The 18005-nt window shown below is 39.3% G+C and overlaps 1 protein-coding gene across 12 annotated transcripts in view; it reads right to left on the bottom strand.

The window, feature by feature from the left end:
• Positions 1-18005, bottom strand: part of ST3GAL3 (ST3 beta-galactoside alpha-2,3-sialyltransferase 3) — a 177841-nt gene that overhangs the window by 130466 nt on the left and 29370 nt on the right. For 6 of the 12 annotated variants that reach the window (XM_066192672.1, XM_066192668.1, XM_066192674.1 and 3 more), the window contains 2 exons: positions 6068-6115; positions 4170-4304 (listed from right to left, as the gene is read on the bottom strand). The exons of 4 other annotated variants lie outside the window; for them this stretch is intronic. In XM_066192672.1, the coding sequence (XP_066048769.1) occupies positions 4170-4304; positions 6068-6115 (183 nt within the window). The remainder of the gene's footprint in view (positions 1-4169; positions 4305-6067; positions 6116-18005) is intronic. 2 more of the 12 variants (XM_066192677.1, XM_066192673.1) reach the window with 1 other exon arrangement.

Below are 18005 nucleotides of genomic sequence, written 5' to 3'. Positions count from 1 at the left end.
ACATGGGAAATGAAGTTTCGTTGTGCCCCATAAGAACAAGAGGTCATCTTAGGTCAAAACAAAATGCGTTTCTACGTTTCCAGGAAGATCAGAACTGAATAAGAATCTAAGAACTGACAACAATTTCATAATAAAGCATGTAATTGGGATTACATGAACAGAAATAGAGCCAAGCACAGCAATTTCTATAAATTATGCAAATCCTGTGCCAAATTCAATGTTGGCATTAGCATGGAAATTCCTCCAAAGAATACAACAGAAATCCAGCTACCAGGCTGCAAGTGAGAGATGCATTGTCTCATGTCTGAAAACTCCATACAGACCACCCAGGAAGCCATAAAGCCCAGTGTACAGTATCTAGCAAGTATTCAACTTGCCTTTTGCATCTGCAGCCAATATAGCTATATAGAAGCAAAATGGAAAACATTTTCCCCTTATACTACTAATCTGAAATCAACAATCCAGGAATCAACTTGGCATAGTGGTTCTATCCTTTCAAACTACCTGCAACCAATTTCACTGATGACTTGAGTAGCAGCCAGCTACTTAGAAGCACAGTACAAATAATTCTGTCTGCAGAAACTGAAAATTGAACTTTTTTAAAAAAGATGAGCTAAATGCAGTTCTAGCTCTGTGTTCAACTGGTAATTGCAAGTACAGGAGGGAAGGCAGAAGATTCCATTTTGCTTTTTTTTTTCAAAATGTTTCTGTTTGTCTAAGAAATCAGTATGATTCTCAAGAGATAGAAGTCCTATCAGGGATGCTCAGACCACCCTGATCCATTTCATCCTGTCCAGTGCAGTCTGGTCTCTGCAGAACTGAGGATCCAACTGAGCCAAGCCTTAGTCACTATTAACATATAAGTTCTGCATCTGCAGCAAAGGCCACAGGTAAAATGACTTACTGTGCAATGAAAAAGGCCAAACACATCACATTCACCTTGGACTAAGAAAACACACATGGACAGTTATGAAAGTTCAGCCGATGTAAAATAATTCTGCTAGAACTCGAGAGACAAGAAAGAATTAATGAAAAAAAGTCATGTTAAATGGATCAACTTGAAAAGGACAAAAGAAAGCTTTTATTTCAGGGTTAAAAAAATACCAGTTAGGATTACTGAGCAATAATCAAAGCACTGGATAAACAAAGACCTAATGTTGCATCCTTTCCTTGGAATTTTCACTTCAACCTCTTCAGTGATGGAATTTACTGATGAAAGCATTATCTTCTATTTAAATAACCAGGGAATAAAAAAGACTGCAAAGGCAAGTTCAGAAGTGGTAAAGCTGAGGCCACCCAAGCTTCTCAGCACAGCGGATGGATGGATGCAGGTCTGTGTTTCAGTTTCCTCCTCACCCCCACTTACGCTTTTGCATCCACATTTACCAACCTTTTTCTCCATGTCGCCAAGTGACAACAAGGAAAACACCAAGAAAACTGGTAAGACAAAGCCCAGTCCCTGGTGCTTTCCCTGCTCTGTAACAACACACAGAGGAAGCAGAAGTGACACCTGTAAAGCTAAGTGCTCAGCCCTTGCAGCCCAGCACCAGAAGGTTACCTCACCAGTCTACATCTACACATCCTAAGAAGAGTATAGCAACCTCCAATGGTGGAAAAGCAACTGGCGGCTTTAAGTTGAGTTTAGTAAAGACTCTGATAGAAAGATGAAAAATTTCCTATGATCTGAATATGCCCTTTTGCTTTTCCCAGGAAGTCATCTGTTTCAAGCCAGACTACAGCCTTTGCTAAACAGTTGTTCCATTTACTGTCATGAGTCCACTTGGCAAATTGAGTTAATGCTGCCCTACTGAGTCTCCCAACATACTTTTTACTTTACAAATTGTATCATATTTCCTAATAAAAGTCAAGAACAATATTAACAAAACAGTAATCTATATTGGCTTTAAGTGACTTACAAGATGTGCTGATTAGCTGCAAAGAGATGTCACATGAGAGAGAAAAATCACATTGAAATACTTTCAATTTGAGGCATTCATTAACCCACTTCTTGACATTTGCACCTCAACTCATTCACAGCTGTATTTTCAGCTGGAGGAATACAGCATTAATAGGAAGACAGATGATGATGCTGAACACGCTGGCAAAGTCACATAAGGACTATGAAACTGCTTCATGACAGTCACTGGCAAAGATTCAAGCAGCTCCCACAGTTTACACTCAGAAAAATAAAGAACAAAGTAGAACTTCATTAATCAAAAATGAAATGGAAAAGCATTTTTGCAGAAAAAAGCCACTAAAACCAGCAGAGAAAATACATGTATTTCCTTTTTTTCTTTCTGCCTTACAGGAGTGAAGAAATTTACAGCATAGTAAGTTCATCTCTCCTTTAGCATCATTATCACAGTGCTAAGACAGAAACACAATTTGGGTGAAAAACTCCAACATACTAGAACCACATCAGCTCCTAACATTAATTATAGTTGCTTTGCTCAAGCCAAAATCATCTAAAGTTAATTACGACTGACCTGAAAATCTAGGAAATATCAAGAGTTTGCAACTGTAGACATCTGCACTATCAGATTACCATTAAGAAATCAAATAAACAGCAAGGACTCATCTGCAAGTCACCAATGTTTTTTGCTTATGCTAGGAATCTATCACTACTCAATGATACCTCATTCAGTTGCATTTCTATTCCTGGCCTCCATCCATACCACTCTCCATCCAAAACGTAGGCAAGTAGTCACTAAATTCTCTCTGGAGTTGTATTTGGTAGGACAGACACAGAGTTATTCTCACTCTTCACAAAATGCTTTTCTGAGCACCTTCAGCAGCTGAATATAACAGGAAGTCTCCTTCATAGTTCTCACAGCTTCTCCCAAAATGGCTATGGACTTTGACTTAAGGAATCACTAACAGCAAACTCCTAAATAAGTACAGATTTAAATTCTCAGATGAGAACTCTACTATCAGTGTGAACTCAGCATTTGGAAGCATGGTCTTAACACGTGGACTTTCACAAGCACATGTGCTGCAGCAGATACACTATGCTAAACCACAGTTTGGAAATCCAGGAGAGTTAATAAATACATGCAAACAATTTGAGCAAGACCTAGATAACACTTGGCTGCTTGTAATGTTGGAACTAGCACCTTTTAAACCTGCAGTGAGAACATCTACTACAAATCAGTGGTCATAACTTAATCAAACATGTCTAACAACAGCATAAGCCTACAGCCCAAAGGTATTCAGTGTTTTCAGCAAGCACAGTAGCATCTGGTAAACTTGCATGTCCAGTGCACTCCAGTCCAAGGCTTAGAGAAGAAAAATTTAGCTTGCTGTCACACACTGGAAATAGGAAAAAGCCTTGAACAAAAATAGCAGGGGTATAAATCTAACTTTCAAGGTTCAATGTTTGATTTGGTAGCAACAAAATAAAACAAAGCAACTAGAGAGGAAAGAAAAAAAAATAAAAGGAGCACTACCTGTCTATGGCAAGTGAATGAAATCTAGGTCTTCTCAAACACCCTGTGTTCTGATTGTTTCCCCAACTTCAGAGCATGACACTCTTCTTTCTGAAAGGATTTCAGCTGAAACACTGGCCTAGACATCACATCAAACACTGATCTCAGCTGCTCAAGCTTTATCGTTCAAGGGAACAGACAGCCATGAAGAGAATTATAAAAACATCTGGACTTGCAAAGGCTGGACCACAGCATGAACCTCATGGTTCAGCCTCACTCAAAGCACATTTGGCTCGCATGTCCTCTACCCAATAATCTCCTACGAAGCATTACATTAAAGCTCCATAGCCAGATGAACTTCTGAACACTCAGTTCAGAAAGTTTATCCAGAAAAACATAGACAGTGTCATTAATCTGAGTTGCATAAGGACAGATTTCCAGCATTTCTGAAAACTGAAACTTGCATGTGGGACAAAGCTAAGGGGAAAGCCAAGGTAAGGACAAACAGTCAATTCAAGTATGATACAGGAGCTGCAACAAGACATTGTCCTTCAGATGGCACAATTAACAAGTACCAAAGAGCACTTCTAAGCCATTTAATATGCAAATATAAGTACCGGTTTTAAGCAGCATAAAATCTTAACAGGGAAACTATTACTCTCAGCTGGTTTTGACTAATAAAGAAAAAAAGTATATGTAATTTTATGTTTCAAAGCATATAACTTTAGCTGAAACATCACCTACTGGGAATGGCTGGGCCTGGAGCTGCCATGGTTTCTGTGGGTTCTTTCTGGGCTCTGTCTTTTCCTGGGTCTGCAGCAAGGTGAGATGGGATGGACAGCGGAAGCACAATAGCCACAGTTTTTCTCTCTCTCCTTCCTGTTCAACAAGGAAAGCTATCCCTCAGTTGGAGAGACATCGCACATCGTGACATCTTATTACACATACCAGTTCAGAGCAAGGTGAAGTTTGCAGCACAGTAAGTGCAAAGTACTAAACACAAGAGTAATAAACATACAGCTTTCTTGGACATTTCTGAGCCTCCCTTCTCAAATATATGTCTTTTCTTCACATTCCTTCAATGAAGAAAGTCAGTCTTGTTGCAGGGAAAGGGTTTACAAAAGATCAAGCCTTACTGTCTCAATTCCTAACCAATCCAAGCTTGAGTTGTAAAATGCAAGCAGAACAAAAGACCAGTGCTTTTAAAACAGAGCCAGGCAGTCCAATGGCTCACATGAGCCTGTCTCCACCCTCCATATTAACAGAACTCCAAAAGACACAGAGCAGTTGAACTGTTTTTCATCGCTAAGTTTGCTTTCCTATTGGTAGAAACATTTATGGTTAATTCCATAGATACAAAAATCTGTGATTAAAATTCAAGCAAGGGTATCTCAAACCTATGCAACTTCCTACTTCTGCGGACTGAAGAGACCACCACCCAATACAGGAGGCAGGCAACAACACACTTCAGTTATATTAATTAGTAAGAGAGAATTAATAGAGGGTTTCTTCCCCCCATATACACAACAACATATCCATCTGGCACCCTAGAGATACTCCCACATCAGATCATGCACTAAGAATGATCTGTTTCCACGTACAAGTTTTAGAGGAGATACAGGGAGAGTAGAAAAAGTTTGGGGTGTTTTAAACAAAGTAAGTCACTACCACTAGGTTCAGGGGTTAGTAAATCAGGTATGTGTTCAAGCTTCAATGTTAGTGTCAGGCAGCAGGCTCTCTTTCAAACTGTGCAGGCAGAAGACAGGTGCTATGTTGGAAGGCAGCATGTTCCCTCTATTAACCTAAGAGGAAAGGTTGGCAAGCAAGATAAAATAAAAAAAATCCAAGCGAAGGTTTTGTCTTTTGTGGAAGACAATAAATATCTCCATCTTATAAGTATTAAGGGGTTTAAAGTTATAAGAGTAATTCTTAGCCTTTCCCTTGCACTTCATATATCATTATATACACATTATAAAGTGAATTTCATTAAGTACCATGCTCACTATGGTGTGCCTTGGCTGCAGCTTTCACATTACACACAGCCAAATGGAGAGTTACTGATCTAGTGAAATGTCCCAAACACAAAAGAATTTTTGATTTCTGGTTCAGTTTAATTGTAGGTCATGCTTAGGTTCCAAAGGAAATGAGATTGGGAAGGATTTGCCCTGGGGTTTGATAATGCTGGTCAATCTCCATCCCCAAAAAAAAAAGTTTCCAGCCCTATTGGTTTAGTTATGACTTCGCCTTCTCCTTCCTGGAAGCATTCCTAATGTCTTTCCCCAAATAACTCTACTGTTTGTTTAGCTGGGAAACTATCCTAGTAGCACGAAACAGTTTTTCTTCAGCTGGTGGGTGACATCATCTTAATGTCTTTCACATGAGAAGCACAAACTGCATCATCAACACGTGGCCAGGTCGTTTCCTCACTGGGTAAGGGAAGACACCCACAAGTTAATCCTTGTGTTGTACTAAGGCTCTTTAACTCCCACTGCACTTAAGAAAGGACCTATTTACCCTTTGGCTAGATGGCTAATTCCCATAGAAGTCTGACTCAATGTCCTGCCTCCCAACATGGCTACCATGTCCAATTAAGTAGAAGCCTTGTCATGAGGTGGGAGATAGGGAAGAAGGCAATGTTGTACCTGAGCCTATTGTGTGTCCAACGGAGTCAAAGGAAAGAACCACTGAATCTGTAACACAAGAGTAGAAGTTCATTTTCCCCTTTTTTTCAGCACCATTTCTTGCTGTAACTTTTTTTTTTGTTATTTTGCTTAAGCAATTCCTTGTGCTCCCTTCTGCCAGGAAGCAGAACAACTTCTTCAACAACCAGACAAAACAACAGGCACTAGCAAAGGCAGAACAACGGAGTATGCAATAAATCACAGAGCTGTTAACCCATGAAGTAGCTACAATTCATTGAAAATTATTTCATTTTATGTCTAATAAACTTGGTCAACTGAATCCTAACATGCTTTGACTGTTGGCCTAGAGAATTTTTTCTTATCAAATGTATTACCAATATTTTGTCCCCACTTAGGGACCTTGCCTCCTATGATCAGCTCTTCCCTGACATGGTTTGCTAAGCCAAGCACTTTGTGCTCCTTGCACTCCATGCTCACCATGTTTCCCACATCTTTACTCATAGTAGTGGCTTCCAACTCAATGCATTTCAATTCCTCAGTATCTTTTCACCTTTGCTCTACATGCAGCACATGTGCCAAGCATCGAGAAAATATAACCTCTCCACTTGATACCCTTTCATTTTTCTATCTGGGAATCACAGCAATGGTTTTATCCTTGACTCCAGTGACAACTCTGGCTCACCAGTTAATGTCTGACACTTTTAGTCACTGTTTCAGACGATGGGGCACCCTTTCCTCCACTGTGGTTTAGAGATCCTGGTTTTTTATATATACAACTTGGCATTTGGCCACATAGAAACCCTTGCTGCCTGCTTGCACTCAGCTCACCCCATGACCCAGATCCCTTCATTAATAATTCATTTTCCTCATATTCCACCTTCCAGCCTAGAACCTGTTTGCAAAATTTCCAGTAATAATTTGATATTTTGTTCCAAGTGGAGTTCCATTACAGTATCACACTCAATAATGGGACTTTCCCCCAGCTTTATTTTTATTTGAGACAAACCAAGATTTATTTTAGTAGTAAGCCTACTGGTTTGCCATCTATTTTCATGGAAATCCATGAAGTCATGAAGGAGAAAGACTTCCTCTACCAGTGGAGCAGAATTGGGCCGAGAACTTTGAGACAAATTGCCAATGAGCAAAACAGAAAAGAACAAACCACCACAAGAGGATTAATAATTTTATGGCCTGAGAAGCTCTAAACTGACACAGCAACAGCTGAACTGCCTCTCATCTTCACCTAAATGAAAAGACTGAATCCTTTGACATTTCTCTTTGTCACTCAGGTTTCAGATGTGATCAACTCATCACACATCCTTTGCAGCACCACAAAGGCTGCCAAGGTGCAAGGCCTCAGTGCAAGGCAAAAAGCTCAAGCACAAGAGGACTTAGCCTGCTGAAAAGAGTTTAACCTCCTCCTACATCACTTGAAATTTAGGCAAGCTACAATCACAGGCACTGGCAGTTACCATGTTAGAGCTGAAAATAACTTGACACAGGACTGAGCCCTTGGCTTCTCTTTATTTTACATTATCCTGGTGCTTATTTTCCAACCCTTAAAAATGCAATAAGAAACTGCTAATTTTCAAAATAAACACTGTTGTTTTAATAAAGGACTGTTAATTTGACTGGGTTTAAAAGAATTTAGAAGAATAAGGTCTGTGCTGTCTTGGATCCAGCACTATGGTAGTAACACTAAAAAAATTTTAAAAATGGTATTACTAGTCTCAAAACTTACTCCAACAAAAATAAAAATCCATCTGGACCTAACAACTGTATTTCCTCTTTTGGGAATAAAATTCAGACATCATTATATTATTCTAAATAGCAAGGAGTTTAATTCATTTTAACTACATAAACTTCATTTGCCATCAATTTTAAAGTATCTCTGTGGGGTTCTACTTTTAAAAAACTGTTGAGATTTTTATCAACATAAAGTACTGCTTAGTAGTTAATGTCAAATTTAAGAGCTGATAATTTTTCTGAAATATATTTTGTGTTCAAACATTGCACATGAAATATTAGGACTAAGATCTAGGAATGGCTGAAAAGCACTGCAAGCACCAAATTAATAACATTATCACAACCCACAAAAATAGTACATTGTTTCACTCCCTTAATTAAGAACATTATCTTCCTCATATGAAAAAACAATTTACAAGCAGATTAAGAGCTCCCTTCTCCAATCCAGTCCTTCATGCTACTATTAGTTTCAACTAATCAAATTCACTGTGAATAACCTGTATTATAGTCAACTCGGCTCTCGACCTCCAGAAGTAATTTCACAATGCATGGATCTTTATTCAAACACTGTGTTTATTTCTGGTATTAACACTCCAAAAGCAAAGAAACTATAAATCTGAAGAAAGCTGAGAAAGTAATATGTCACCTTTCTTCTACACAAATAGCTACTCGCATCCAAATTCAGAGCTACAGGTTATTTCTGTCAGAAGTTGATGGAGAAAAGCATTTCTTTGAAGCAAGCCAGATTTACTTGCGAATACACTGAGTTCTGCTTCCACCAACATAAGACGAAAAGTTTCTTTGCTTCTAGTTTCAAATCTCTTCCAGTCATCTCTCAGTTCAAAATCCTCCTGACTTTCTGGGGGTTCTTTTTTGCTGAGACAGTGGCAGCTCTGTCTGTGCCCAGTGCCTTACCCCAAGCCCTGGAGCGTGCTCTAGCTTTCAAAGGAAATCTTCAAAGGCTTTATCTTTCAAAACTTATTAAGATACAATGTAAAACATACCCACTTTCATGCACCCTTGCTTTAGGTGCCAGGAGGTGTTCATGCCTGAAGGAGCAGTCCCCAACCTTTCAGACACCTACTTCCATAAAGAACCTTAAATGTTTTTCCTCCTGCCTTACCTGAAGGGCAGCATGATTTATGCCTAAATCATGAAATCTGACACACAGTAACTTGCCAATATGTACAGCTTAAGGCTACACACACCACAGTGCCAGTCTTTTACATCTGTTTTCATGTTAACTACGATTTTTTTTTCTAGCAGCTTAAAAAAGAAAAGGAAAAAAAAAAAGCCAAAACAACAAGATATAGCAAAATCCAAATGTAACTCTGGATCTTATCCAATCCATCAGAAGAAGCAAAGACAGCACAAGCATTCACTCAATTTAGAAGGCATTCAGTGCCAGGAATAATGACAGCTGAGACCTCACCAGCCAGATTGCAAAGTTGCTTTGGGTCACTTTGTGTCAGCTTTGGGTAAAGTTGCATTGGGATCTTTGCTCTGGGTCACTTTCCCCTCACTCTCACCATCCAGTCAGGGAACCACAAATGGGACCAATACATAAATCTGCTCCATCATCCCCCCCACACAAACTGTCCTGTGCAGGACTACCTGAATGAACTCCATCACAGCCCCTTTGGAGTGTGGAGGAGTGCTGTATGAGAGCCTTTCCACTGCTGTGAAAGCAACACAAGGATCCCATTTCATTCAGGAACAAGGAGCTTGGAGATAGATGTTGCAAAGACCCTCAGTGCCGCTGTGGGAACAAATTTAAACTCAGTTCCAACAATGCTCCATACAGGACCCAGAGCTGAATGTACCTTCGAAGGAACACAACTGGATTTGCACAGATCTGTTCAGTAGGAAAAAAAACAAACCCACAAAACCAAAATCCAAACCTCAAAAACCCCACCTGCAAATCTGAAACAACTACATGTATTGCTGCACTTACACCACAGTCCAGCTAAGACATCCAGGTATGTGGACTGACTGTATTCTAAGGCAAGGGATGCACTTCAAGTGTTGCTAACCCCTTACCCTTCTCAGGGCCTGGATAACAGTGCACCACACTCCCCTGTCCCCAAGACCGGCAAAATAAATCATCCATCTTGCCGCATATACTGTGTGCCTTAGCTCGGGGCATTTCTGGAGACCAGGTAAGTATTTGACTGTTACTTGTAACAGATTGCAGTATCTTTTCCAGTAGTCTGGTTTCTGAACAGAAAAATATACGAAGATCTGGATCTTCACAATGAGTGATGATCCTGACCAGAAGATTTGTAAGAGACAAACAGAGCCATGCTGAAAAACATCTGAAGTTTTGTACCCCATGCACATCACTAGATAAACATTTAACATGGGTACTGCACTGAAGAGATGCATGGAACCAGCCCTTAGAAACCCAATTGTGTCAAGTTCTTGAAATCATGTAGGAGGAAATACATGGATTTATTTCCAATACAAATACGGTCCTTACTTTGATTTCATCATTGAAGAAAATGCAGTACACAAACCAAAAAACAAGCAGTGGTAACACATAATGAGAACAGCAAATATAATCCACATTCAATCAAGAACTATATATAAACTGTATGTTTAAATAAGTGCTGCTTCAAAATTTCAGTTAAGATTTTTATAGTAAGTCCCTCTGAGAAGCCACTAACTTTTTATGGCTTTTAACAAATTCTCCCTGCAAGGATTCGTAAATATTTGCCTCAACCTACTGGAAACCAAACAAGCTGAACCAATAACTTATCTGTTTGGGGATTTGTTTTTTTTAGTTTTTTAGTTTTTTGGGTTTTTTTGTTTGTTTGGGTGTTTGGTTTTTTTTGGGGGGGGGGTGGGAGATTGTTTTGGGTTAAAAAAAAAAAAAGAAAGAAAAAAAAAAGGAAAAAAAAAGGAAAAAAAAAAAGCAAAACCAGACTTCAGCAATAAAGTAACTTCCCCAAGAAAAACAACATGATTGCGTGCTGCTTTGGAAGTGGTCCTGAGAAACCACAAACTGTCAGTCCCACTGGAGTTATAAGAGTTTAACAATAAAGGCTTAACACAGCCTCAATACCACATACCATTACAGCAATACACTCCACAGGCCAAGCCAAACAGGGAATATGAGAATACATCACAACATAAGGCTGTGATTTGGCACATCCTTATTCGGACGCTCAAGCTCTGAGGTCTGTATTGCTTTCTTATATGCATCAGCAAATGTCTCTCATTCCATACCCCAGCTCTCCAGATACTCTGATGGGTTCCTACAGAACTACAACCTTTATTTAATAAGATTTAATGTAATTTACCTCCAGATCAACCTCCAGAGATTGTTCAAATACCAGATATCCTGCAGAGCTCCGTCAGCTGGCCTGGGGATGGTAACTGCAGTAATATTATCCAACAAAATTTTGATTCAGTCAGAGTGAAAAGGAAAAAATGAGGTGTCTCATTTTTATCACAGAATTAGAAGAACATCCTTAAGGGTCTGTCATTCATCTGTCTCCCTTTTTCCGCTGAGTACTGAAAAGTATAGGATCAAACATCCCAATAGCCATCAAAATTTATTTTCTGTTTGAGATCAATATTCTGGAATGTGACATACCAGAGAAGGAACATTTAAAGCATGAAAGTCTTCATAATTTGCTGACAAAGAGATCAGTAACAACAAAAACTATTCTTATGTTTCGCCTAGTCAGGAAATGAAGTTCACAAAAGCAGTGCACTCTCAAAAACATTCTACTGTCAGGATTCATTTGACAAGAAGATCCGTCTTAGAACATCTCCTGTCCCAAAGAAAAAATATTTTGAATAAGATCCTCTCTTATCATGACTATGCAACATACTGGATAATTCTTATACCCAAAGAATTGAAGGGAACTGAATAATTTCAGTTCTGTCTTAGAGATCTCACTTAGATATCTAAAGCATGAATATCCTTCCTCAGATTCAGAAAAACATAACTGCCTGCACTTAAAATTTCCTTGACAGGGCAACCTTCACTTCCTAACACATTGTTCAGCATGCTGAAGATGGATTTAGGGAAGGGCTAACTAATTTACTCGGTCTAATGACAAATGCCATCCTACTAACTTATTAAGTATCCTACTTTTGCATTAATGTTGGGCTCCCCATTCCTCCAGCTTGGTCTATTTTGCTTTACTAAGCTCTTTCTTCTATAGTGCCAAGGATTTTACTACTTGACACCCTTTTTTCTGAACACAGTGAGATGGCTCTATGTTAAGGGCACTGGTCACTACAATAACATCTTTTGTGCCACAGTTCAAGGATGTTCCAAGTGACTCTCATTCATCATTTAAAACTCAAGGCACTAATTAAGACATCAGCTAAGCCCCACACAGCATCAGTGAAGGTCAAAGGAAACATATATAATACCACTCTTACTGGTAATCTCAGCTCCTACACAAGTACTCTGTCAAAAACAATCAGTAGTGCTCTCATGTTTAGATGACATAAAGAGCTATGATCTCAAGTGCATTGTTTGAACAGCATAATTCTAACATTTTCAATATCTAAGATGAGAAATTACATATAAAGATGACACATACAGAGCACAGGCACACTTCCTAATCACAGATGTGGGAGCTGTGAGCAGCAAATAAACGGACTGTAAGTTTTGGCAAGTAAAACACATGAAGAGTTTCAGTCCAGTGCTGTCTGCAGCTGATAGGAGACCAAGGTTCAAAGTTCAAAACTTAGTCCCTTTATGGGAAAAGTCACTCAGCAACAGGACACATCTTCAGCAACAGGAAACATCTGACTGTAAAGACCACTTCCAATAAACTCTGGGTTTAAACTGTCTTAAAACAAGGCTGCACTAAATTTGAATGCCTGTCCTGTGTGCCACCAGGTTATACTTATTTTGGTACAGAGATGTGAAAATAGGACGATGCTTGTTTCACATAACGCACCTGTGAGAGAAGATTCATCCTCATTTGAGAACACACATCATTGAGAGATATAATAATGGAAATATCTCATTCTTAACAGTAATTCACTTATGCTCTATACCAATTTAAAAGTTTCTGCATTGTTGCTCTAGCCACTAACCCTTTAAATACCATCCGATTTACAAAGCACACAGTACTAAAGAAGGTCCATAGCCATTTTTGTGGCTGACCGAAAACACCCATTTTATTGACAGTTGACTTCACAGCCAAGCTTAGATCTGAACCCAAATTCCTTGGCCATCCACTCAGATTGGACAAGAGGTCCCTTTTGTGCTTCAGCCTGGAGCCAGCCGGCTTCCACACCGGGAAACTTGACACGGAGTGCTGAGGCTCAGCACAAGCTCTGCTGCAGGGAGGGCAGGCACAGCTGGCTCTGAGTGTGTCTCTGCAAACTAAACCACAGCCAACAGCGGTAATTTTGCTATAACCCATGCAGCCCTGAACAAGTCCTTTGATTAAATTGTTTCTCATCCATAAAAATAAACAATCTGATTTTTTCCAAAGACCCTTGGATAAAAGGCTTGAGAGCAAAGAATGGATATAGCAAAGTATTATCACTTGTCTGGAGAATTTAATGTGGCATCAAGGTCTACTGGTTACATTGTAAACAGAAAAGTCATCCTCTATCACCTCTCAATTTCCTGTCATTTAATTGAAAATACAGCTCTCTTAACAATACTGAACTTGAGAGATGTAGTAATATTTCTTTATGCAATTTTTATGAATTTCATGGAACCTAACCAACCTTTTTACACTTGCTATTTTGTGCATTGCTCCTTTTTCATCAGGACGTTTGTTATGAAGTGGTAAACGAACTGAACAAGAAACAACACTCATGTTCTGAACAGATGTATTTTTAAAATGGTCTGAGCATGCCAATTTTCTTTATTCAGCAATGAATGAACGGAATGAAAAGATGTGGTGTCCTGCGCCAGCTGGCAAATGCTTCAGAAGGATATTACATTGCTATTGTCTTCAGCAGCGCCTAAATAACTGTTTGGTGGCAGGAAGGGCTGGTATGTTTTACTCATAAGATCAGTATTTATTTGAATCTACTACACAACTTCGCAGAGCCATGACCAACATGGTGCTTCACTGAGCATCAGGGACTTGCAGCTCCTCCATGTCCATCACAGCTCCCTGTTCCAGAGGAAGGCAAACAGCACCTGCTTCTTACCTTGCACTTTCCAGAAGAGAGATGGAGAGACAAAGGAGAAGGGGAGATCGAGGTGCTGCAGGCATTCAATGAAGATATGTTTTGAGGAACACAACTCTAGAGAAGGTACAGAACTACGATAAAGTCACAAAAAACACCCAGGCCAAACTCTGCCAATAAAGCTGGTATCCAAGAGGTTCTTTTCTTGACAATGAGAAATCCTTTATAGCTAATCCCAAACAGATTCTCAGTATTTTAAGGAGCTTATTATCTCCTAAGACAAGCCTCATATTTTGGTTTCAATTATTATTGTGGCACAGTCAGTCATACTCCCAAATTCCGTAGAGGAACATGCAATAAATTACAAAACAGTACAGTTTCTCTCTTTGAAGAGAACAATCTATGTGGCAAGACAGAAAATGGGTAGTGGCAGTTGGGGAATTACACTGCATAGAGAAAATTAATTCTGTATTTTCATGCTGGAAAAAAAGTATATATTGTTAGCTTAGATACTATAAAACACAAAGCATTTATCATTTGAAATAAATTGCTTTAGTCTTGTAGCACTTTTTCTAAATACAGACATGGGCTTTTACCTTAATAAAACACAGGTTGTGTCTCAAACTTATATATACACACACAACTGTCAGAGAACTCTGGAAGGCTGATGCACATTATTTTCTGGTTTACATAAATGAAGATGCCTACACATGATTAATGACAATCAGGACAACAACTATTTTAACAGACTGGTCCTGGTTTTATGCCTACTGGAGCCACTCAACTATTTTTTCCTCCCTTTCCCTCACATGCAAAAACCTTCTCCTTTTCCAAGCTCTCAGGAACCCCTCCTTTCTCAAAAGCAGAAGTACGAATACTTCCATCAGAAAATTCACATTCTTGAGTTTGTTTGAAATTGATCTACAACTTAGGATATTTAGCCAGTGGTCAAAAGCTTCCCAAAACCTTAAAGCACACAACATCTGGCCCAACTACCACAATAACTGCCAACAAGATGATCTATGTAGAATTTTACAGTGAGATTTGTCATATTTCCTGTCTCTGCCTGGAGCACAAACAAATCACAGGAAGGAGTAAGGTATGAGGTATAAGCACAAAACATCTCCTGAATACAAGTGTTTTAGAGGCATCTTGTCTAGAAAATTACTACACTTGAATTTCTTTTGCGTTGCAAGCACCTAGCTCACTTATCAACATGAAAGGTGATGCTGAACAGAAAATATGCAGGATCCATTTCTCACTCATGTATTTTGCAGTTTGGGGTTGGGGGAAGTTTATGGGAACTTGTTTAACAGCATCGCCACAACTGATTCCAAAATTTAAAGAGATTTCTGGCCCACCAAATCCTAGAACTTAGTAAGTTTCCAAAACGTGCTAAAACTTCCAAAATAAAATTTGATTCGAGAGGTCCTACACAGTATGTGATTTTATAGGTAGTGGACATACACAGAGAGATAGGGAGCATAAGTTCTTCCCAAGCTGACTGGCTTGAGGAGCATCTTGTCTTTACCTTACTGACACACTAACTGGTCTACAAAGGGCATTATGCCTACACAAAAGCCTTCACATCCTAAACCAAACACTGACACAAGCAAATCTGAAATAAAAGTGTTCCCAGAGTATCTGCTTGACCATGAAAGCACCTACACTTGGAGGAAAAAAAACAAACTAATAAAAGCCTCCAAAACAAAAACAACAGTAAGTGAACAGTGCATATATTCTCATTTCCTATTATTTTCTTTTACAGAAATGTTTGCTTTTAATTTAAAAAAAAGTTCATCAAAACATAAGAAAACCCAGGGATGCACTAAATATTGTCAGTAATGCCTCATTTCCATGTGCAGAAATTGCAGGACAATGAAAAACTTATTGAAATAGCAGCTGCAGGAGTGGAAGTTGATCACCACACACATCACCCAGTCCCTGGACAAATACAGCTGGAGACAATCTAAAGGAAAAGTGTTCCTCCTATCACACCACATAGCAAAATACAATGAATCCCTTTAAATTAGCACTTGGCAGAGAAACAAGCCAGTGAGGGAAAAAAAACAAAAAACATCCAACCAACCAAAAAAAAAGCATTAAAATAATTCCAAGGCACTCAGAAGGTTAAATAAGAAGAAACTTTGGTTCCAGTCTAGGATCAATGGAATTAAACTGCTTAGCACTTCCCCGAAGGGTTTCATAAAGCAAGCAAGCCTCTTTAAAAAAAGTAACTCATAGGGTAGTTTCCAAGTCAGCAGCAACTAAAAGTCAGCAGCCACTCTTCTAAGTGGATAAAGGACTAAAAAAAAAAAAAAAAAAAAAAAAAAAAGCGCCAGTCTCACCTCCAGCTACAACAACTCTTACTGTCCATGGATAAATTCTATCAAAAAGATCCTTGTCAATCAGACTGAAGGTTACAGTGACACAAAGCTTGTGTGCAAAACTGGAATAGGCAGTAAAATACCAGAGAACTACAGAGAACGACACTCCATCCAAACATAGTGGGTGACCCTATTCAGGAAAGCCACAGTGTCTCTTGCATCTTTGATACAAGCAAGCAAAATGCCTCTGGAAAACAAAACTAAATATGAAAATCCACCACAAAAATGGGGAAAAAAACCCCCCCAACCCACATAAATGGACTACTTTAATGAAAATATCGAGACAAGGGATAAACTTGCTCAAGAACAGTAATCCAGCATCCAGTGTAGCAGCATCACTGAAGCACTGATTTTTTGTTGTTGTTGAAGATCCCGTGAAACTGTCAACTCAACTTCACCAAAAGCTGAAACTTCAGAAATTGAGAGATGCCAAGAACAACTCCCTTTCTAAGTCAATTTCTACAAAGAAAATCTACTGTAATCTCAGAAAGACAAAACTTCCACAGCACTCCTGTACAGACTCCATTCCTTATTAGCATTTCCAGCCACCTGCTGAAGTGTGCTTCCAGCCAGGATTTCACAGGCTCACTGGGATTCACAAATTTTAGAGTTTCACCAGTTCTGGATTACTCCACTAGCAGAACTTGTTATAAAAGGCAACAGTCATTTTATTAACCTTATTCTAAAACAGCTGCCTCATCTAACACAACTTCATTTGACTGGCAAAGAAACCCAACAGCTTGATGTTGGCAGGTCTGGGATCAGTTCAGAAATGGAAAAAGGCCTTTTCTTGGTTTGTGACAAGTCATCAGTGTTGGCAACTTTTTGGCCCTAATTTTGACTATGAAATTGCCTGCACAACTCAGCAGATGATAGGGAAGGAGAGGAGAGGGATTAAGGGAAGGGAGATAGCAATGAGTAGGGCATTCTACAAATAAAGAATATTGCAGAAGCCTGAGACAGCAGTTCACAAAAACACAAAGGCCTGCTGGTCACCCAGAAAAGGCAAACCGTGTTGAATGGCTTAAACTGTTGGGTTTCAAAGTCAGGGATTGGTTGTAGAGGAAGAGGTTCTTAGGTTCATGAGGTTTTTAAACTGTAATAAAAGAGTGACTTTCTCAGGCTGGATAACCTTGACATTCCTTTTAAACCATATAAAAACAAACATGCCCACCAACTCTCCCAAACTAAATCAAGAAATGGCAACACTAACCATAGTAGATGCTATTCAAGGCGACACACAAACCTCATCATCCCAAGGCCAAGGACTCCATATGGAGAAACCCAAGCCAAAAGCAGGATTTAAGGCCAACTTCAAAATTGCACATATGTAAGAGAACTGCAAACACTTTAAGATCCTCACTGCATCCAAGCAGCTCGTTATCACCAGCCCCAGGCCCACAAGACTTCAGAGAAGGAAATAAAGTTATCAGTTGCAGCAGAGCACTTGCCCACAGCTGGTTTTAATTAAGCTAATTTGGCAGTAGTGACTGACAGCAAGCAGAGCCTTCCCAAATCACTTTTGCAAGCATTTTTGCCAGCATTTCACCATCTGTGATAACCAGGATGCTTGATACTAACTAGGATCAGTCTGAGGTACAGCATTTTAGAGCTGTGCATCCACTCTCCTTTAAAATCATCTGGTACAGTTACTGCTTACAGGTAACTGGAGACACTGCTTACAG

The sequence above is a fragment of the Chamaea fasciata genome, unplaced genomic scaffold, assembly GCF_029207755.1.
Source record: "Chamaea fasciata isolate MVZ Bird 193981 ecotype frontalis unplaced genomic scaffold, bChaFas1.0.hap1 SCAF_10, whole genome shotgun sequence".
Lineage (NCBI taxonomy): Eukaryota > Metazoa > Chordata > Aves > Passeriformes > Sylviidae > Chamaea > Chamaea fasciata.
Note: the sequence above shows the minus strand (reverse complement) of the source record. Positions and strands in the feature narration are given on the sequence as shown.